The 22,928-nt window shown below is 36.6% G+C and overlaps 1 protein-coding gene across 3 annotated transcripts in view; it reads right to left on the bottom strand.

Annotated features, from left to right (window-relative positions):
* MIB1 (MIB E3 ubiquitin protein ligase 1) overlaps positions 1–22,928 on the bottom strand; it is a 77,657-nt gene that overhangs the window by 36,411 nt on the left and 18,318 nt on the right. For all 3 annotated transcript variants that reach the window (XM_063395519.1, XM_063395536.1, XM_063395528.1), the window contains exons 5-12: positions 19,690–19,756; positions 18,707–18,911; positions 17,103–17,286; positions 16,660–16,804; positions 15,378–15,511; positions 14,269–14,376; positions 10,211–10,408; positions 7,609–7,760 (exon numbers count right to left, since the gene is read on the bottom strand). In XM_063395519.1, coding sequence (XP_063251589.1) covers positions 7,609–7,760; positions 10,211–10,408; positions 14,269–14,376; positions 15,378–15,511; positions 16,660–16,804; positions 17,103–17,286; positions 18,707–18,911; positions 19,690–19,756 — 1,193 coding nt within the window. The remainder of the gene's footprint in view (positions 1–7,608; positions 7,761–10,210; positions 10,409–14,268; positions 14,377–15,377; positions 15,512–16,659; positions 16,805–17,102; positions 17,287–18,706; positions 18,912–19,689; positions 19,757–22,928) is intronic.

A 22,928-nucleotide genomic window follows, 5' to 3' on the forward strand; every position in this document is an offset into this window, starting at 1 on the left:
GGTCAGCTGGTACTGCCAAAATAACTCATACTTGTTAGTAACAAATCACAAAACATTAATCTAAGTGGCTATAAAAGTGGGTAGGAAGAATTGTTAACAGCTGATAAGCAGAATATTAGTTGCAAACAGAATTCAAAGCAAGGCTGAAAATGAAACCTTGAAATGCATCAATTAAAGACTGCAGCATAGCTGCAAAATTCATCATTACCAGTACTCCTCACTTCATAGATCTTAAACTAAACTTCAAAGCCTGGTTATCAAAATGCATCTCATAAAAACAAGCCACTGTTCTAGCAATCACAGCCTGATCTGTGTACTTCAGATAGTACTTAAATCAGCATCTACCATAGAACATATAATCCACAAGATGCAACTGAGACAAGCATTAAGAGCTAAGGAATTACAGGTGAGATCTAGAGAAAATGATAGCCAAAATAATTGACTATAACTTCTGCAATTTAATAAGACTTAAGTTAAAGTTTTCTCCAAATCAGCACTTATTATGCTCACTGAGCTCTTCGATATAAAGCGCAGTGTCAGGTTTATGCACAGAAAGTGACAATACAGAGATTTCTAGGCCAGAGTTGCTAGTCAGCGGATTAAAGCTATTGACAGATTCCTAAATGAAAACACAAATGACAACTACAGCCTAAAAGGTAAGTTATCTTAAATATTATTTTCAAATAAGCTGAATTTATTTTAAATCCAAATTTTAAAAATTTGCCAGTGCAAAAAAAATTGTAGCATTCAAAAAATCTCAAGAACTACATGAGAAATAGTCCCACAACAGATTCAAGTTCTAAAAGTGATACTAAAATACACTGGTGCATACCACCCCTAAGTAAAGATACTCAACATCAAATTCAGGAACAAGGGAAAAACATGAGGAAAGAACTCCCCACTCATCAATCCAGCCATTTCTATTCATGAGAGCAGACCTCAAAAACCAGTTATTAAATAGGATATGACCATGATAAGTAGGCACATTTGGCTCAGATTAGAGATTCTAACTGTAGCCCTTTGCTTACTAAAATGTCTGTAAGGAAAAAAAAACCCAACCAAAACAAACAAGAAAAATAAACAAAGGCAACACATGATTTTTAGATGGAGAACTTATTTTTAAATACTCAGATTATTATCAAACAGCTAATAATATACATAGCCTGATATTTTTAATGCCTGAGACTACATATTAATATATATACAAGAAGAAATGTTATCTTACCTGCTTAAGAAAGCAAAGTTTCAATATTCGTTTAAAGCTTTTTCTCTTATCAGCAAATATTTTGATGTGAAGGCTACAGTATCTTAACATCTAAATTAAAACCTGGTTTATAGTGGGAAACAAATCAAATTGCAGCAGCTTTTCGGAATAGAGCAACACTACTAAACTTGATCACGCTCACAGAAGCAATCTGGTGTAACTAACAGTTTCACTGAGGGGTTAATTGCTAAGCATTTTGTTCTTTTCCTGAAGAGCTCCTGAGCTCAGCACCAATTGATTTAGCTTCCACTATATAATGGGACACGTTTTAATTTATCTGAATAGTTTTTGGTAACAATTTATCATACTGTGTTCTCCCTTGTATAACATTGCAATGTTATTCTGACACAAAATGACAGTTCAGAGTGATACAAAAGTTAAAATTATATGTTGACATTGCTTCCTGCTAGTTCATGTTAGCATATCTCTAAGAATACATACCCAGTCACTCTAAAATGTCACATCCATCACTTAGATCAGCTGTTCAGTTTTAACCGAGCACACGCTGAACTTTGGGCATCTGCTGACACAGTTGTAACTCAAACATTTCAACTGTGTGACTGACAGGGATAACAGATGCTGACATTATCAAATGCTACACAGCTCTTTTTCCACAGCCGTTTTTTGTCCCGATATGGCCAGTACATGAAGCTGTATTGCCATCCAAAAGCACACTTGAGCAGCTGTATCTGTAAAACAGTTCCTCTGTAACTGGTAAAAATAGAAACTCATTTTATAGCCATCTTGATGCTTAAGTCCAAGTGACACACCTGCTACGTTTCTATTAGGATACATAGTGTTGGGAATACATTTACATAAATCTTCTCACCATCATCAGACTATGCAACAAACAGATGTAGACTATCCTTGACATACTCATTACTAGGGAATGGTTTCAACTAAGGTTATCCCCTACTTTCCACTGCAGTCAAAACTCAGAAAGAATTCAGTATGGCATAAAAAAAGCTATGTGAGCTCGCACAATTGTATTAAGGACCTTAGTTTAGAAGAAATCAGATGCAACCCCAGCTAAATCTTTAAAAGCTGTGTTTTTCTTGCATTGAATGGTTTTACATATACAATCAGGGTAAAAAAAATTAAATCTATCATGCTATATTATATAATCATTCCTAAAAAGTTAATACTAACCAGAGATATAGCAATGGAATTGAAAGCACTTGGCATTTATATTTGTGCTAACCAACTACAGCATAAAAGCAGCTGCAAAAGGGAACCTGCCAGAAAATGAATGAGGGGAAGGGGGGGAGGAGGGTGACAAGGAAATTGAAATGTTCTTCCCCAGTAAAGTTTAACATAAAGAAGTAAGGGAGCTGTATGTGGTGGAAGTTTTAAGACTACAGTTTCTAATCTATTCTAAAATTTGATTACACTAGACAGGAAAATGTTAAAACTGTAACTATGATCTGATTTGAGACTCATCCAAAGATCCTCAAGGAAACACTCAAGGACAGAAGAAATCTGTACAGATCTTTCTGGTATACATCTTTTAACTGTGCCATCTCCAAATTAGGAAAGAGTTAAAAATTTGCAATGACAAGAAACAAATTGTGTAAAACAGAAGAAAGCCGTGTGTTCTTTGTGCACTGCTCATGTGCTTTAAAATGTGTTACTGAATCATAAGCTTCCTGCACTCCAATGCTTTGCTAAAGCTGGTAAAATGGAACCAAATCACCTCTTCAATGGATTTGGTCCCCTTCAACCAGCTGTAGCTATGCATTGATCACTACAGGATTTCTCATGGTTTTAAAACTGGACACGAAACCTGCTCAGAGCAAAAATGTAGTCCTATCTGCAGTCCAGCCCAGCTTCTAGGCAGCTTGAAGATAGAAGGTAACCAGGAGTGTAGCAAATTCTGTATTCCAAAATTTCAAGTTTGTATTTGTAAATAAATAGCTACTGGTATTTAACATTTTGTCCATATGCAGCGAAAATCATCTCTTACAACATTTATAAAGAAGATAGGTAAGCAGTAAAATAAATATTTCCCAATTATTTATTGTCTCTTGTATTCTTCCTCAAGTCTGGTGCCCTTTCTAGCAAAACTGACCAAAAAAACCCAAAATGAAACAATCATGAACAGTACTGGTAGGGCAGATTTACTTTCTAGGCACCCCTGTCCCCTTTTTTTCATTGAACAAGGAAGGAAACTCCACAGGGCAGGAACTGTATTTGCCATTTTGTATCTGTCGGGCACATTATTTACTATTTAAAGATAACAAATTTGTCACTGACCTCAACAGCTACAGGCTAATCTGCCATCTAATAATAGGTCTGCTCATGGAGTTATACTCTTCCTCCAAACCAACTTGAACAAAAGTATTCTTCCAAAGCATTTTCTGACATAATACTTTAATAAGAGGTTTTAAACACAGGCTCTCTTTGCACTCAGCTTCAGCTAAGCTTAATCTACACTTACTGTCAGAACTGCAAATACAAAAGCAAGAAACCACTTTGATTGGTTTAGAAAATAATTGCACACTCTCATTTCTTCAGAACCTGTCTCTCTGAGGACCTCCATGACACCACAGCCCCTGAGTCCTGCAGACACTTTCTAAAAACACTCATTAACACTATGTAGAAGTGAGAAACCTCAACTCTCCAATTGCTACAGTTAGAAATTCCACTGCCAACCTGTTCAAACCATCTGCAAATTTAAAAACAAATGGAGATCTCCTAAATAATAAGAAAACTCTGGGGAAAAATTATGACTATTTTAAATCACAATCTCCTGCTTGCCAGTTTATGAACATAAAGATGACATACTTCTTGCTACTGGAGAGCAATACATGAAATCTGTATTTTACTCCAGGACTTTATTTTTTCTATTTTAAGTCCAGGAGAATTTATTGCTCAGAAGAACTAATCATACACATGTGTGAAGTCAGGTCAGCTCCAAGAGCAGCCTCTATTTAAGATGCTAGCTGCAGAGTGAATAAAGCTCTCTTCACAAGACACAATGCAAATCTAAAACTAACTGGGGCAACGGATATAAAATACGCCTACACTTCACAGTCAAGTCTTCAGCTCAAAAATCTGAAGTCACAGGTATGCGAATAGATCAAACATAAGCAAGAGATGATAACATGGCAAAAATAACCAATCTGTACAGTATTTTCAAATTTTACTCTCCTTTTTTCTGTCTGAAAAAAATCTCATTAACACTGAAGAGGCAAAGTCTGCCAAGCTTTGAGGCTCACAGTGCTTTGAAAAAAGTCCAAAATAAGTGCACTTTTAATATCACTGACTCAGTTAAAAATCACAAACAAGAAACCATGTATTAAATAAAAGTTTAACTTCCCCACATTTAATTTAAAATTTCTTTTTAGCTCAATCTCCCATGCACAAGTTTAAAGCTACCTACAGCATAAACCAACATCCGTTCTACATTTCAACATTATACATCAGCACAAAACCCAAAAGTTCTCTCTCTGTACCAATTCACAGGGTACAAAGAGAAGCAAAACATGAAAAGAAAAAACATTTTACTAAGAATAGGATGCTGTCTGAAACACACTGTACCTTGACTTGTGGAAAACACAGCCAAACTGCCATGGAAGATAAAGTGCTCAGAAAATCTAAGCTATTTGACATAAATCGCTATCTTTCTTATAATATTTATCCAATATTCAAACATTTAAAATAGAATGCATTTGTCTTCATAGGAAAAAATTAAAAACTCTGGAATGTTCTTCTCAGTACAATTTGTAGGTTTTTTTCTTGGGACATTTATCTCAATTATTTATAAAGGTCAGAACTCAAGAAACAAGAAGTTTTGCTCTGAAAATGAAATTGTTTGCAAATACCTATTTGACATCATCTAGAATAACTACTACAGAAATTCACCTCCATTTATTGTGCTGCCCATGCACTTAACACATGCATTTATTTTATTATCCTTATCAAGGAAGATGCATGTGAACTTTCTTAATTCTTGCATACACAGCACACTTTTTATTTTTAGAATTATAGCCATGCACACAAATGTATACATATTTATATACACACAAAAATACGTGTTCAACTTCTATAAGATAATACAGAAATTAAATAATACATCTATATACTTGAATATAAGGGGAATTTAGTGCACTGTATTAATATAAGGCACCACATCCTGAGGCCACAGATCTCCAGTTTAGGTGGAGCAGGGAAGCTTAGATGAGGAAATGTAGGTCTTTAAGTAAGGTTTCAAGTAGAAGCTATTGTGTACTGCTTGTGACCCACAGCAGCAACAAGCTAAAGATGAGGGGGTTATTTTTAACAGTGTTTGAAATAGCCTGTGCACATTTGACAGATCAGTATAAGCCATTGTTCTGTATCAGATTAAGAAACAAAGTGGCAAATATAAAAACTTTGGTTTCATTCCGAAACAGGTAAGTGGTAGAACTACAAAATCAACAGTGAAACAAATGAGTATCACTGAAGTCTTGAGGAATATAACTCCTAGATGAATGAAACTATTACAAAAAATTTTGGCCAGGGGAGAGAAATGAAAATAGACTTATTTTGGTTTCATTTTCAATCATTTCTTCCCAGGCTGATGGGTAGAATATCTAATGCTGTGAACATTAGATGTTTTAGATAAAACTACTCATTCCCTGATGGGAGAAAAAATTCCTTTTCTGCATGCTTGAGCAGTGCTCAAATGGAACTGCGACCAAAAAAAAAATTAAATATCTGTTTTAGATTCCAGTGAAATTCCGTGTATGGAGGGAACCCACACAGCATTCAAATTACAAATACTGGAAACATTTTCCAATATTTCCAATAAAAACTTTCGTAAAGGAGGGAGGATTCTGGTTAAAACTGCACTGTACCTCACATTCTACCAACCATCAAACTGACCCAGTCTGAACTACAACTTGGATCCCTCAATTAAAGGAATGGTCTGTCACTCCTGAAACACTGACCCACAGAAAAATCTCCAGCACATGCCTATGAAAAACATTTTTTCTCCATACACTTTTCCTGAATCTCATCTTGAGATTCAGGAACTTGAGATTCAGGAACTACCAACTACCACAAGAGCTGAGAAAAAAAGCACTGCAGGAAAAAAATGAAAAATAAAATACCATACCTAGGTAACTGAGACAGGAAACAGTGCTCTTAGCTAATGCTGTTACATAATAAGGAAGAATTCACTTTAAAGGAAGATGTTACCAAGTCAGACTTGAAAAAATTGTCTTCTGAATGCCAAAAATAAGCTCCCTTCACTTGGTCCTTGACATGTTCTCTTAAAGACCTTTTATGAGTACTGTAGAAAATGGTAAACATTTATTCATCCTATCAACACTTCCAGCCACTGCTTTTACCTCGTGAAATTATTCCATTCCACAAACATAGATAATTAATTACCTTTACTTTTAAACTATCAGTCTTGATAGCTATGTTCTAAGAGACTAACCTAAATTTTAATCTCATATATTCATAATGGGTGGAATTTATACAAATTTACAGCCTTATTTCTTCAACTTCTCTCAACTGAAAAGCCCAATTTAGTAGTAAACAAGCAAATACATACATTTCTTCTTTTTTGTAAACTACACTGAATTTTCCACCCCAGGATAAAGTATTACTGAAGTCTTGTTAGTATGCCAGCTTTGAAAAATAGCATTTATCCACAATGTAATAAGGAATCAGCAACACAACTTTTCTTTAAAGTTCTCTCTATGCAGTAGTTTTCAAAAGCTATCTGAAAATTGAATGTAAGCATATAGAATGCAGCTAGTATAAAACAAACTATGTCTTAAAATTAATTTTTTCAGTTGAGCTGCTATATAAAAGCTGCAATACAAAATTCCTTCTAGATACACTTCTATGAAAATATAAATAACTGTTTCACATACCAACAAATAAAATCTAATGCAGCAATCCTAAGGGTGCTTTAGAACTGTATGGTTTACTTAATAATTATCCACAAATAAATGTGTCAAAAAACCTCAAATCCCTTTATCAATTCCAATAGTCAAAGAAGGGAAACATAGCAGGATTTACTATTTTTATCCCATGTCAAGATTCCATCTTCAAGCTCTTACTAACTTATTTATCAAAAGTTTATTGGCAAAGTTTTACAGCCATGACAGGAAATTTCTTAGGAATTTGGAGTTATCTGAATATAGCATTAAATTGAGCAGACTCCTAGCTTCATCCAGTAAAGGCTTCCAAGCATTAAAAAGATGCATAGCTAGGCAACATCAACATTTAAAAAATACAACTACATGCAGATTTAAGGATCTTCTGAAAGAACACCATAGTTCTACCTTTATGTGCTCTTGTTTTCCTTTTACGTATGATAACAAGCATCTTTAAAAAGAAATCTGTACCTCGGGTTTCCTCTTAGTGCAGCATGGTGAAGAGCATTAAACCCATTGTTGTTGGTGATAGTAACATCTGCTCCTGCTTCTAAGAGTACAGCAAGGATATCATCACGCTTTTTACTTATTGCATCATGAAGTGGAGTGTCTCCTTCAGAATCCTAAAATCAGAAACAGTGTACATCAAGTTTTGCACATATCCACATTAAAAAGATGCTAATAAAATATCACTAGGAAACCTGACTACACAAACACAAAACAGCTCTTCTAGACTTGAGTGTTGCTATACTGCAGAGTTCAGAGCAAGCTGCTTCTCGTCTGGCTGCAGTTTTGCAAATGCTTCAGTGGGAAAGCCCACCCTGAGCTCCACCATTGTGCAGTCACACTACTGCCAGAACTATGCTTTGCATCCTGTGGTACTGAAGACACCGGGGTAGATAATGACTTCTCTATGCTTCTTACCAAGATGGAGTTGATGCCCAAAATACAATTTATGAGTAACAGAACAGCAACAAAAACTAACATGACAGAGGGAAGACTAGTTAGGCAGAAGGAGCTATGGAATTTTGAGTAATAAATGGTCAATTTAGCCAGAAATTAACCATGTAGAAGACAATACCAAAATGACAGCATGAAATTAAAGCATAGGCAAATCAAAACAAAATACAATCCAGGTACTAAAAGTAGGCATATCTGTTGTTTTAACTGAAGTACATCATTTTCCATGAAGCAAAAGCCACTGTCATAAAATAATGTTAAGCTTTTAACTTGTTACAGATAATACAAGATTATATTACACAATCTACACCGTAATACTTGACTACAAAATTGAAGAGGCAAAGAATTTACACTTTTAGCTTGATCTTTTATTTTTCAAATATCCCAAATAAGGAAAAATACTTTTTACCCCAGAAGCATTTTGTACATTACTTATTCAAAGACTCAAACGGCTGGACTGAAGAGAAATGCCCTTGACTAACAGTGAGAAAACACATCCATTTAAGCTTAAGAGCTGCTACATAGGCAAAATCTCCAGATTTATGCTTCCAGTAAAATTCTTGCACCATATAAGTCAGGAAGTCTTTTGTCACCAACACTGACTCAACTGCAAGCTGACTAATGCAGAAACTGAACACTTTAGCAATATACTAGTATGAAAACAGACCTCTACAGTGAGAATCAAAAACTGCCAAACAAAAAGTGTCAAGAGTATAGAAACACTTGAATCAATGTGAACCAATTTGCCAGAACTAGATCATGTAGCTTTCATTTAGTTTAACTGATATTTCCTGAATTTCCTGTTTACAAACTAATATATGTTTCTGTGTACACAGTGAGGAGGCCACAGTAGTAGAGCGCTGGCCAGTTAAATTCCAGTCATGCCTCAGTCTTACTCCCCTGTGCTCTCATTGACAAAATCAATCACCTACTCACATTTGCACATCACACTTCCTCAGAACACGTGCTGAATCTGAAAGTTCATTTTTTTTTCAATAGCAATTACGTTTTCCAGATGGAGCATCCTTGCACCATTCCACCGACATTTTCAACTGAAACAAAATTCTGTCATTTAAACTCAGGCAAATCCACTTTGGCTACCCATATGTTCCAATGTGACTTACAGTCACCTTTTACCGGTCTCAGCACCGGAACTCATCAAGTTCCTATTTACGCCTACTGTTCAACAAATACTAAGCAGGAGCTGGATGGACACAACAGCTCAACCTCAGCAAGATCAAGACAATACCTTAAGAGTCAGGTAGAAGGAGATAAACAATTACTATGCTCACTAATTTCAAAAAACATTTTTGCTCATCTTCTTTTATGTGTATACAGCCCTAAAAAAAACTGATTATTGACATGGCAAAACGAGGAGGCAATGTCTTACTACTGCATATCTTGATTTGCCCAGGGCACTACAGCTTCTTCTGACACAAATCTCTTCAAACTTACCTATTCTCATTTGTTATACTAATGCAGTTCATGCAGCTGCATTCAGCAGTGTGGACGCCTGCTTACCTGATAGAACATTTCCATGCTACCTTCTAAACGCGACATTGCACTTATGCTACTGCTTCCACCCCCTTCATTACAGATGAAATTCCCTGTGAAATTATGGTACTTGAGATCCTATGCATGAGGGCTTTCTAGATGAAAAGCTGAATATTTGAAAGTGAATCTGACTAAGCAGTTCTATCAATGATAGATCTATTTTGGGAAAAAAATAAAAGGTTTCTTTTAACAAAACCTTCTACAGTATCATCGGCCTCCTAAACTGTAGCTTGCAGGAGCACAGAGTTGTGGGTTCGATATAGGAGTAATTAATCAGGAAGGAAAGTTAATGATTAGAAATAACTACAGACCATGAAAATACCAATTAGTATCAATTGTCTAGAGTAAATTAATGTCAATCTAACTGTCAAGAAAACAAACAGACTTAATAGCATTTTTCTTACAGTAGATCACATGGTGGGGGTAAAGGTTGAGACAGACAACTTTACAGCATCTGTTCCTTTCAATCTCACTTTCCATAGTTTTTCTATAATCTACATGCAGCAAATCATACACTTCAGTAGCTGAAAAGTGACCCTACATTCAAAGTTTACTTTACCTGGAGACTGGGGTGGCAGCCAAAGTCCAGTAAAGTCTTGACAACTTGCAGATGACCTTTGTTGACAGCAATGTGGAGTGGAGTCTGCCTGCGCTTGTTGCGAGCGTTCAGATCTGCGCTGCCTCGGTGCAAAACCTCAATCACAGCACCCTCATCACCGAAGGCCGCATGATGGACAGCCCTGTCTCCATCCTTGTCCTAGAGTGGAAACGTTCATTTAACCTGGTATATCTCACATCTCCTTTGCATTTAAACAAGAAGATGATTTCAACTAACAACTGTCCATATTTGATGTAATAAGGAAAAGGAGATTACCATGATACCACATTAAACTATCTAATTAAATAATTGCTCAAACTGCAGCAATAGAGCATGAAGAATCAGTTCATAAATAAACACACATGTTCTACAACAGATGATACTCTACAGCATATACAACTACTGTCCTGAATCTTTGTGTGATTTGTTCATCAAACTTAAATGGCTTCATCTGGGTTTCTACTACAAAACAACCACTGTCAAGAAAAAATCCAAAAAAAAAGAACCAAAACTCCACAAACAAAATCTAACACCCAAACAGTATTACACTTAATATCCTAGGGTAATTCTTCCTGTAACCTGGGAAGTGTTACAGATTCCAAACCATAGTGCAAGACGTGAGTATTTCCTTGTTCCTACAATTAGGTCAGTATTTATTAGGATTTATTATGTGTCTTGGTTTTCACTCAATAAACTTTTTTGAAAGGAGATTTGTGACTGATGCTGACATTAACGAGAAGTTCTGATTCTGTGTTGATGATTCACAGCATTAAAACTCTGATTCAGTTTGTTTCAGTTTCACCCAAATCGAGAATTTGCCAAATTTGTCAGTTTAGGCCATTTTAACATCCAGAGAAGTTGACTGTACAACATGACACATTCTAAAATATCAATCGATTTCAACATTAATGACAGTATACAAATGATAGTAAAATGGAAGTTATACATGATGAAATAACTTCCATAAGCTAGTTTCTAACTGAGTATTTGTGCATAGTTTAATGTAACTATGCATTTGTAGGATTCAATTTTGAAAACAAACACTGAAAATTGTAAAACAAAATCTTGACTGATCAAGGGCTCACTGCCTCTCCTGAATAAGCTTAAGTTTCTCGTAAATTTGCTTATTCAGCAACATCTTTCAAAAGTATTTTTATTATATATAACACATCTCTAATATATTTCAAACCAATGCAAAAACTAATAGCTATTAGCATAGACTGTATTTGCACAATGAGACTAGTTACAGCATTTGAAATGGTGGAAGAAGACTTGTCCTCTAACTATCAAATGTATCTTTTTGAAAATATGGACATGGTTTTCAAGATAGGGTCAGGGTACTAAATAGCAGTTCCAACACCTTTTGAAAAGATACTTTTATTCCTTCCAAATCAACTCATGCTACCAAGCTGCCTTCTCAAATCACAGGATTCCTGCTCAGGCTCATCTAACATGAATGAACAGTCAAAAGAAGCCAAAGCTTGCCCATCTGGAAGGGGAAAGGATCAGGAAGGGGACTTTCTCTATATTTTTCCTCTGGTTATAAGGATCATTATGAGGCAAACCTTATCTAGAGTATGCCTGTAGCCCTAAACTGCCACAAGACTTGTATTTACAGAGCACTTGGTTTCACAGAGGCATGGTAATTTGTCTTTTCATATTTGCAATCTGAAAGGAACACCAAAATATTTATGGAGGAAACCCCGTATAATTACTGAATGTTTTAGGTTTACCATATTTCAAATCAGAGGCACAACTGCCTGATTTTATAAAGCCTTAATGTACAAAATTCCTATTTTAATGAGCAGAGGTCCAACATCATGCAGGCCTTTTTTTAGCTCAGCATCAAAACAGATCATCTCAGGAACTAAATCCTACCCAGCAGCAGTAATTCATCTAGGAAAAGCTAGGAACTAGTAATTTATCTGTCCTTAATACTTACATTTAGATATAAATCTAAATACTAAAAGCACTACATCTCTATACATTCCAACAGTATAATATTGTCAGTACAGTAACTGACAACCATTAATGTCTGCAGCCTAGAAAGTTACATATTTTTATTATGTATTATTTACATCAGGTTTTTGAGCTATGTCAATAACCAACTATTATCTCACTAAACAGAGGCCACTTCTAGTCTATATTAAGACATCAGAGAAAAAAAAAGGAGACAATAATGAGGATATTCCCAGAAAATGTCAACACCTAGGTATATACTCTGCAGTAAAGACTAACTGTAAAAATACCCCACTAAGCAATAAAGCAAGGAAAGTAAGGATTTTTATCCATTGCTTCCATGCCTCAGATCACAACAGTGAAGTAAATGGACTACATTTTTGCTCTCTGCTTAATGGGATGGCTCTGCTGAATCTTTGCATTTTATAAACAATTATGTTTCTAAATATTGTATACATAAATACTGATAAACAGTTTACTTTTTAAAGTCTGATAAATATAAATACTAATCTAATAGTATGATGAAAATTATTAATATTACAATAACCAAGTCAATTATATAATCAAGAGGGAATACCATCTTCACTTAAGCGACACAGTTATGTGAAGATGCCTTTAAAAGTCAAGTAAAATCCCTGACAATTTTTTATGCTAGTGTCATGATGTTTCTGAAGCCTGAGCAAACATGAAACTCTTCACAATTCTAGTGCTAGCAGATTACCAGGTGTATTGTTTTCAAACAGTTTAAGTAGTACTTCTACCTACCTCTTTAATGCTTCTAACCCTCCCTTCAGTCCACCATGTGATTACATGGCAGCTCTGAACACCACAGTACAGACAAAAAGCAGTTTAGACTAATTTCAACAGTATTTACTTTGTACTGCAGTGAAAGCACCACTTCCAACATGGAGTTACTTCACAGAAATTAGACCATAGCAAGTATGTATTGCATCAGTCTAAGCCATCCTTAGAATCTAGCATGAAACCTCAGTAAATTAATGGTGTATCTGTAAATACATAATTTACATAATAATTTTAATTCCAAGAATTACATTGCCTTTTAATGCTTTAACATTCTATAACTTCTGTATATCAAATACAATATAATGCCACATGCCCAAGCATGTGCAGTTATTTTTCTGTTATGCAAATATCTGTGTGCACAATTAATTTCTCAGCATCTCAGTAGGCTTCAGTTTTTATTTTTAATAAATCAAATTTAACAGATCCTTCTTGTGCCTCACAAAATGAGAAATGGTTCATATCAGTGTATTCTGTGTAAATAATTAAGTAAAAATGAACTCAAAATGCAAATATCACAGTATGCTGATAGATAATTCTCACAATTATTCTAAAAAACCTAAACAAGAGACATCCTTTCATTTTCAGTGAAGTTTAAAAAAGGCACTGAAAAACTGAATGTAGAGCTGGCAGTTTCTACCCAAAGATACTGCTGTTACCTTCTGCTTAAACTTGTTTTAGTTAAGAATTGAAAGATTTCTCCTAACTGAACTTTGTATATAAGAAGCATGGCAAGCATCTGAAGTTGGAGATCTGACATCTGACAGATCTTTCTCCCTCAATGCCACAGGCAGAGTTCCCATTGCATCTACTGTTGAAATGAAACCAAAGGAAAGAAAGAAGGGGCTTCATCACATACTGGCTTACATAGCCCTATTATGTTAGTTGTTATATTTCATTTAATAAGAAGTGTTAAAGAATTAGATATTGACCTTTTATAATCCTGTTAGTAGCGATGCATTGAGAGGCTGCCTACAACAGAGGCTAGACAGTGTGAAAGGAATAAAGCAGGTACTTTTTTAAAGGCCTTCAAAGGATACACCTTGGGCAGTACAAGAGTCTGGCTTTGGCTCTACCCAAGATGGACGGGCTGGTCACTTAAGGCAGCATTAGGAGTCTAATTTGGGTACACAATCACAGCAATAAAAGCAGTTTTTCACTCTCTCTGGCATTTAAAAAGAAGGCAAGTCGAGTAGAATTGTCATGCATGTAACACAGTTTAAGGACACACGAAGCATATTTTGAAATGGCCAGGTTACCTCTGCTTCTACATCCACATTCTGTTTCAGAAGCAACTTCAAAATGTCGACGTGGCCGTTCTGGCTGGCAGCTTGCATCGCTGTGTGCCCAGCACACTGCCCGTTCACCTGGAATGCCAACACTTGCAGGTGAGTTTCAAGGCACAGACACACACACCTGTGAGGCTGTTTAGCAGCAGAAAACTTAAAGCAACAGCACACATAACATACAATCAAATCAACAATTTTAAGATGCCTTCTTAGAACATATAGATTCCCTAGGCATTCTCTAATTCATTTATATATTAGCTAGACTGAAGGAAAGAGGAAGAAATGGATTTATAACAAACATTAAGATATTAATGATACTTAGAAAACATTCATCTTTGGGTGACTCCTGTAAAGGTAAGTTTTTTGAGAACACGCCTCAGATTTATGTCTGCTCTATGGTACATGTAACTTCCTCGCCAAATTTATGGCAATAGGAGAGGGTTTGAACAGAAACCCATGTTTTGTAAAATCTTAAGCTAAAAATCAGTGCTCAGAACCAAAGAAGCTCAGACTCTTAACTGCAAACATTACTACTGCTGTACTGAGAAAGACTAACTTTAAAACATGTTCCCTAAACAAATTCCTTTAATTCCTAAGCGTTTTCTTTTCGACTTTTCAGTATTAGACAAGTTGGTAAAAGGAATCTGACAGAGAACAGATTAGATGTTCTACCTCATGAGCTAATAAAACAAAACAAACTCACAACAACAGCAAAAAAAAAAACACCCTGAAAAATCTACCCTCCTTCCCTCTATTCCTCCTGAAAAAAGAATTGGAGGACTCTTCAATAATTGTCAACATTTGGTTCTCTGCACCAACTCTGGCAGCCAGAGGTTGAAAAGTATCTTAATTCATGGCAGACAAAAGAATACAAAATCTGTCCAGCAAGAAAGTATGTACAACTCTGTATTCACACAGCCCACATTTCATAGGACAACAAATGAGAGAAGAGACACTGGAACTAGCTGTGCTACTTCTAAGAAGACACACTACTGACTGGCAAGGAATATTCAGAACAGCTGCACCTCTTTTAATACTAGAGGCCCCCAAAAGAGATACTCCCAAAACAGAACACTCACATCTACGTCTGGCCTCTTGAGCAAGTCTTCCACTTTAGCAACATCTCCATTGGCAGCAGCTTTAACCAATTCTTCATTGAGATCTCCAGATTCTTGGGTTTCAAATAATTTTTTCAATAGCTGGGACAATCTCTCTGTAATTGTTAACCAAAGAGCTACAATTATAATTCTAATTACACACAAACAGAAAAAAAACCCAGCTACATTTGTTGTGTTTCTAAGGCCATGTACATAATAATACACAAACTACCATAAAACAGCAGCTGTAAAATTACTGAGTTTGAAATGAGAGCTGTATCCTAGTACTCTTTAGACGTGGAGACTGCCACATTAGACACTTCAGAACAAAGATGGTTGAACCACAAAAAGCTTTTCTTCCACAAAATACAAAAGGGTGGGACAGGGTAAAAACATGAACTTACGTATTGCTGTAACAGACATTCTAACATCAGCTATAGCCTGTCTTCTGTGATTTGAAACACTGAGTTGTATTACTCTTTTAGACAGTCTTATGGCCACTGTACTCGGTTCTTTATTAAGAAAACTCACTGCATCTATGTGTCCTCAGGAAAAAAAATCTAGAAAACTATGTAGAAAGTTCTCTTGGCATTAAAGCAAATATGTGAAGAGGAAAGAACAACTAGCTATGACTACAAAAAGGAAAAATTCTAATTTCAATTGATCTATGAAACTGCCAACAGAACAAAAACACACTGGACAATCCTTCTGCTTTGTTATTATATGAGTAACAGCATGTTCAACAAAACTGAAGTGGGATTACACAGACACCAAAAAATCCCACTGTAATTACTCACAGGATGCCTGACTGAATTTTAAGACAGAAATTTTAAATTAATAAATATCTTGAGTTATAATAAAAAAACACCTGCAACAGATCCCTCGCCTACGCCTGCTACCTTAAACCACCTATTAAACAAGGAGACTGCTTGTTACTGCCAGTGACACTCTCTCCATGCCTTAGTCCCTGTTTCAATCTGATGTCCCTTCCAACCATTTTGAAGTCCTTAGAGTGGACCTCCAAAGACACACCTGCACTGTGACCAAACAGAAGCAACATTAAACAACAGAAACAGAAGCAATATAACAGCATCTCCATATTGACTGGAACCTTTTTTTCTTATCTTTCTCAAGTAAAATTTCAATTACCTAAACTCCAAGTCAATTATTAACCTTGCATACAATGTATTAGTACCCAATAACAATTTTTAAATTAACACAATTACTTGCCATACATACATTACTGACTATTCTTCAAACTTACCACCAGATGCATTACTTATAGCAGATCCTGCTGATGCCACCTTTGAGACAGCTGCTGGATTATAGGTCCAAGATGTTCCACAAACCTCTACCTTTAAGTCACTGTCTGAATAGATCTGCTGAACCCGACCAACTTTACCTAAAGTCTGAATTAAAGAAAACATCAAATGCAAATAAAACATTCAGATTTAAAAATATTTTATTTTTAATATTATATAAATTTTATGAAGTTCATTTTTTAACAGTACCATCACTACCACGTTAAGAGAGGTTTCATTAGGCTAAGCACATTGCTACACCTGAGCAAATATTACAATGCGTTTGATGAAAACTTAGAAGAAAATTCTTTTCAGACTCCTGCAGCCTCCAGGTACATTCCCAACAATCATCAGAAATCCTGTACAAGCTTTACCATTCTGTGAATGCAGACACACAGCTACTCACCGGAAGCATTGCCTCAGCCCACTCTCCGTGACCTCTCTGGAGAAGCTTGATTCTCTCCAGATCGTAACATACTTGAACAAGGTCACCCACTTGGAACTGAGAGGTGCCTCCTTCTGCACCTTGAGCAGCATCGCCACTTCGGACAACATTGGCTTTGGTGAGAACAGCTGGATTAAATGTCCACCTAAACAATGAATCATTTAAAGTAGATATTATACACACAAAGCAAAATATATGTTTAAAAATTATCTGTTGGGTGAGTTTCTGCTTGTATGCCTACAAACTTTCTGCAACTGGACACTATGGATACTATATATGTTGTTATCTATTTTTTGTCCATAAACCTGCCTGTGGCTCATAAATTAATTTCAAGGATAATCTTCAGAGATATACATTTGTAAAGACAATTAAGAAATATCCTGCCTAAGGGGAAGCAAGCTGACAGCAATGTAAAAGTCCTGAAAGTAGCTATACAGTTGTTTTATTTTTCCAGGGACAGGAAATAACTACTTGAAAAACAGCACATCCAAGCTGTCTCACAAAGATTGAACTGTCAGGGAAAGACATGGGAAGAACACAGAATTTTGGCCACTCCCCCCAGGTCAAAAGATGCAACATTAAGTTATAACAATACTTTTCAATGAAATGGATGTCCCAGACATACCTCAATTTTCAATCAAACTATCCAATTGGTAGTAGAAATTTTACTGATTTAGAGGCATTTAGCTGTTTAGTCAGGGAGGAGACCACAAGACTGATCAGCTCCTGTCACTGACTCTGCTGACATGACTGCCAGAAGAAAAGCCACTTGCATCCCTTTAGCTGGGAAACAGTTTTGTTCTGCATTACTTTGCAATATTAACAAACAATATCTTGAGGGAAATCCTGAATTAACAATATACTGTTAATTCTTTCTGGACAAACTGAAAAGATTGAACCCCATCTACAACCAAAATGATATTCCATTCACCAGTTACTTTTTAAAGATCAGCCCAATACTTGACAGCAAGAGAACAGAAAACCATGGGGCCATATCAGATTCAAACCCTGCTGTACAGCTTAGCGTGGATGCAGCTAAGCAAAATTCAAACCTAAACTGCTTGCAGGGAGTGGTTTTGGCTTCCCCAACACCTCCTATTCTTGGTCTGTATTTACATGAACTAAGATTCCTTTGAATAATAAAAGGCTAGATATGGATCATCCCAAGGTGACTCCAGTTTAGCCAATATCCCCCCAAAGTTTGTCACCTCTCTTTTTAAACTATTATCCTGAAAACCAACAATGAATTGCTACTACCTTGTCTTTTGAAACCATGGAATAGGTAGTTTTTAATTAAAAATGAAGTTACTGCTTAAAACACTACATTTTGCAAATAAGATTGTCTAGAACATAATTTATTATTTTGGACTCAAATTTTCACCGAGAGAGGCAGCAAAATTCCTTTTCCCACTAAAAGATCCTCAAAGGTAAGTCCTCATTACACACCTAGAAGGAAATCTTAACAGACACAAAAGGAGAAGAGAAAGCTTCTGGCACCAAGTAATCACAAGCACTGAAGGCAAGGGAATTTTGTGAGAAGCAACAAGGAAGGCTACAGAACAAACCTGTTGCCACTCGGATATTGTACGACAATGTCATGGTCCTCATCGATGCCACAAACCGTTCCAGTTGTTGTCAAAGTTTCAAACATGCCATCAGTCCATCCTCCGTGACCATGCTGCAAAGACTGCACAATTTCTAAGTCGAGGTCAATGTTTACAAGGTCACCTATTTGCAGCCCACCAGGGTTTCTGTTACCATTTTGCTCACCTGAAAGGGAGTAAGAAAATAAAATTTACATCAGCACACTAATTTTCCAAGCAATTTAAAGAACGGAAGTTAATTTCTGCAACTCACAGAATTGTTAAGATTGGAAAAGACCCTTGAGATTTTCAAGTCCAACCACCACAATCACCACTGAATCCTGTTCCAAGTACCCTATCCACATGTTTTCAACACTTCCAGCAATGGTGACTCCACACCAATGTCTCTGCAACTGCAGTGGCCAACAGGTAAAAAAACTTTGGAACTTCCGGCAACAGAATAGTGTGCTTCTTGTTGAGTTTTCAAGACAAACAACAGTGACACTGACAAAGGCTAAATACTTGTGACAAGTTCCACTATGGGCTCTGACTGAGATCTTCAAAGCTATCATATGGTGTCAGACATCTGGACACAAAACAGCTCTGGTGTCAATACAACAGTGCTTTTGTGCAAGGAGTTAGATTTATTAGATATCTTAATATTTAAGCTAGTTCTGTAAGAACAAACAGCTATGTTTGGCTTTTTACAAATACAGTGCACAGGACACACAACACAATTTATAACTTAATGAACACTTAAAAGCTCCCTTGCCATCCCCTTGGCACACTGGTACCAAATACAATTTAGAAAAGCATGACAATTTATCATGAGTGCGTAGAAAGGTTACTATTTACATTTCACTAGTAAGGACAGTCCTTTTGGATGACATTTAAAAAGGAAAGGGAAAGCCAGAGTGAGTATAATTAATACAAACCAACATGCATTTACTTCACCCCTAACTCACCTAACACAGGACAATGGTCTCTGTAGAAGGAGCCTCCTTTTGCATCTTGAACACATTTCAGGTCAGACTACGGAGAGAGATTGAGACAACTTTAGTCCTCAGTGACCGAGTCTCCAGGTCAGTGAAACTACAACTGAAATATTTAATTAAGAAAGGCTGAAAATTATGTGTACAAAAAACACATCCCATGCTGCACACAATCTCAGATACTTTCCTATCTACCTTGACCTTCTCAAGACTTTAAGAATCTTTACAAATATAAGATGATACAAAGGATGAGAAATTTTTAGTTCAAAGACAGGAATTAACACAAAGCACTTTTGCATTGTTCTATTAAGTTATTTTTCTTTTTAAAAAAGAATTCTGTGAACACAAGCAAGGAAACATCATTTAATGCCTGCCAGTGCTGCCCACTCTTCCCAACACTTTTTGACAGATCCATGTTTAACCTGAAGAAAACTTGTCACTCAAATTCCATAAAATGAAAACGTTCCCATTAAAAATATGCAGAAGGGTATTACCTCAAAAAAGCCAACAAAATACTACACTGAGCTAAACATGTTCTTTTTAAAGACAAAAGTTCTAAAGCTCATCCTTCATAAAACTGCTTCATATTATGCGAAAGAGAAATTTCAAGTGTGGTAACCAACTCCTATTCATAAAGTCAGAGGATTTTCTATAATTGTCCTCTCCTTTAGGTTTTTTTGCCTGTGTAATGCTTAATTCCAAATAGCTATCATCTGCCACTGTTCCTTATGAAACAGTTCTCACAAAACAAAGGGCATTTTTGTGTGCAAAATAAGTTGGGGTGGAGATCGGAAACTGCAAAAATATGTCAGAATATTCTATGGCATGGGAGAAGAAGTAGGGACAGGTGGTGGTAATGCTTCAATTAACCACAACTGAACAAATACTTGAACAATTCTTTTACCCATACCCGAGATTTGTTGACAGACTGGCCTCCCGCAAAAGGATTAAAATGAAAACTCAGAACTTTTCCAAATCATCAAGCCTCTGATGAGCACAATACCACCCTTGGCAACTGGTAAGCAGTCAGAAACAATACAAAATTCAGCGTATGTCCAGCTCTACAAAGAATGTATTGCCCCTTCGGAAAAATGATGAAGACAGCTAGAGGAAAACAATGAGATTTTAGCCACTCTTGAAATCCCCCGAGAAAGCAGAGAAAGAGCTTGCTCAGCACGGCAGCAGAAGGCCTGCGACAGGATGCTGCCACCCGGTGGGCAGGTGCTGGGTTTAGCTGGGCCGCAGACAAAGGGGCTGCCGGACCAGCCCAGATGGAAACTCATTCATTCCCCGGAACGAGGGAGCCTGAATGTGCCCGGGAGCTCTGGGTCTCACCCACTGAATACAAGTCCTCCCTGTCAGGCAACAACCAGCTGTCTGTGGAAGAGACAAGGAGGGGTGCACATGCAAGAGCCGCTGTCACATTCTTCAGAACACTAAGAATAGAGCGCAGGAGAGTCCAAAAGCTCTGCTCCCTGCCAGGCAAAATCAGGGTGAAGGATTGTTTGTCTTACAGAAAGTGTTAATGCACTGAGCAGACTGATAGCTAAAACCCAGCAAAAGAAATGTTCATTAAAAGGCAAATTAGTATTTTGCAGCTGACTTTACTAGGAAGCTTGTTACAGTATCCTAAATTTTATAGAAAAAAAACCAAACTCAGAAACCTGCACTTGAATTTTGCCGTGCCTGTACTGTGCCCTGCACACAGTTTATTTCTGGAGTATAATTATATGCTTGGTTGAAAAACTAAGTGGTAGCTTGGTGTTCAACCTCAGCTTCACAACTGTCTTCCTTTCTCTTACACGATGTAGTCAATGTTATATTGCTACAGAATAAAACAAGAGTCTGTTCTGGTATTGCAGAAAAGCGAGGCAGTGCGTCTTTTTTTTCTTCTTTCCCAGAAGCCTTCAACAAGACAACAGAGGACCCAAAACACACAGAAAAATAAGACATTGACAGATATTAAGGTAGTACAAAATAAACTTATATATTCTATATAAGCAGAGTGCCTTCAGCAACTTGGCAAACAGCACTACTAAGAAAAGTATTATCAACATAATAAAGGCCTGCAAATGCTTTAAAATATAACCAAACCTAAACAAGATTCTGGACTTTTAAGACAGAAAACTGGACTTAGCTGTATTTCAGTGCCACAAAAGCTGGGTAAGCAACTACAATTTTCCTTCTAGTACTCGGCTATTATACTTCTCAGAAAAGGAAAATAAGCTTTCTCCTGCTCAAGTAATTTAAGTGAAAAATCAGGGATGATGGTAAGCTCCTGGTCACTCTGCTCTGAGGACTGAATAGCAAGAGGCCCCCCTAGTGCACATGGAGCAAAAACACACATGGATGGAGCCAGGATGCACCAGGCTTTGCACTTCAGAGAACCCCACCAGGATTTCTAAAAGTTCTGAGTTACCCTGAGACTTCAAAATCAATCAAAATAGCAGACTGTTTGGAGATGACATGTGCAAGTGTAAAAGGGAAAGCACCAAAACAAGGGATGTTAAAATACAAGTTTTCGACTCACAGTGGCACCACCAGAAAAAGAAGTAACAACTGTGAAGCTGGGTGTAATATAAATACATTGTGGAGATGAACAAATCAGCTTTTCTACAATGATTTGATGGACAAATCATTTGATAACCCCAAGTAGGGTTCTTTCAGGAAACAGAAAAATAAGCTATAGAATTTGTGTAGCATCTGTGTAGAATTAGAGCTTGAAAGGCCAGTGAAGCAGGCAGTCAATGGGAACTCAAGGAAAAGCATGGGAATCAGACATTGCACAGCAGAACACGCAGGTCAGTAGTAACAGCTGATGCACATGAGTAATTGTTTTTGCCTATAATGGAGAACTTTGGTCTTCTAGCATCCACACTTTAACTTCCCAAAAATCTGCATTCCAGCAATATGTGACTGTATTACATAGAGATGACGACTTGCCCAGTCAAATGGGAAATACAGTAAATGTAACACTTGACTTTGACATGCCATCCAATTATACCAATGGAAATAAACAGCAGCAATTTCATCTTCATAAAACTTCAGAGAATGAGAAAATGTAGAGAAATATCAGCAGTGCTGGCAGATGGTGTAAAAGCACCATTATCCCTGACCTTGAGGAGTAAAACAATGCAGCAGGAGCAGCTGACTACAGAAACAACTATTAAGTTATTCCAATCAATATGGAATGCCATCCATCAAAATCAGGG

The sequence above is a fragment of the Prinia subflava genome, chromosome 1 (assembly GCF_021018805.1).
Source record: "Prinia subflava isolate CZ2003 ecotype Zambia chromosome 1, Cam_Psub_1.2, whole genome shotgun sequence".
NCBI classification, from domain to species: Eukaryota; Metazoa; Chordata; class Aves; order Passeriformes; family Cisticolidae; genus Prinia; species Prinia subflava.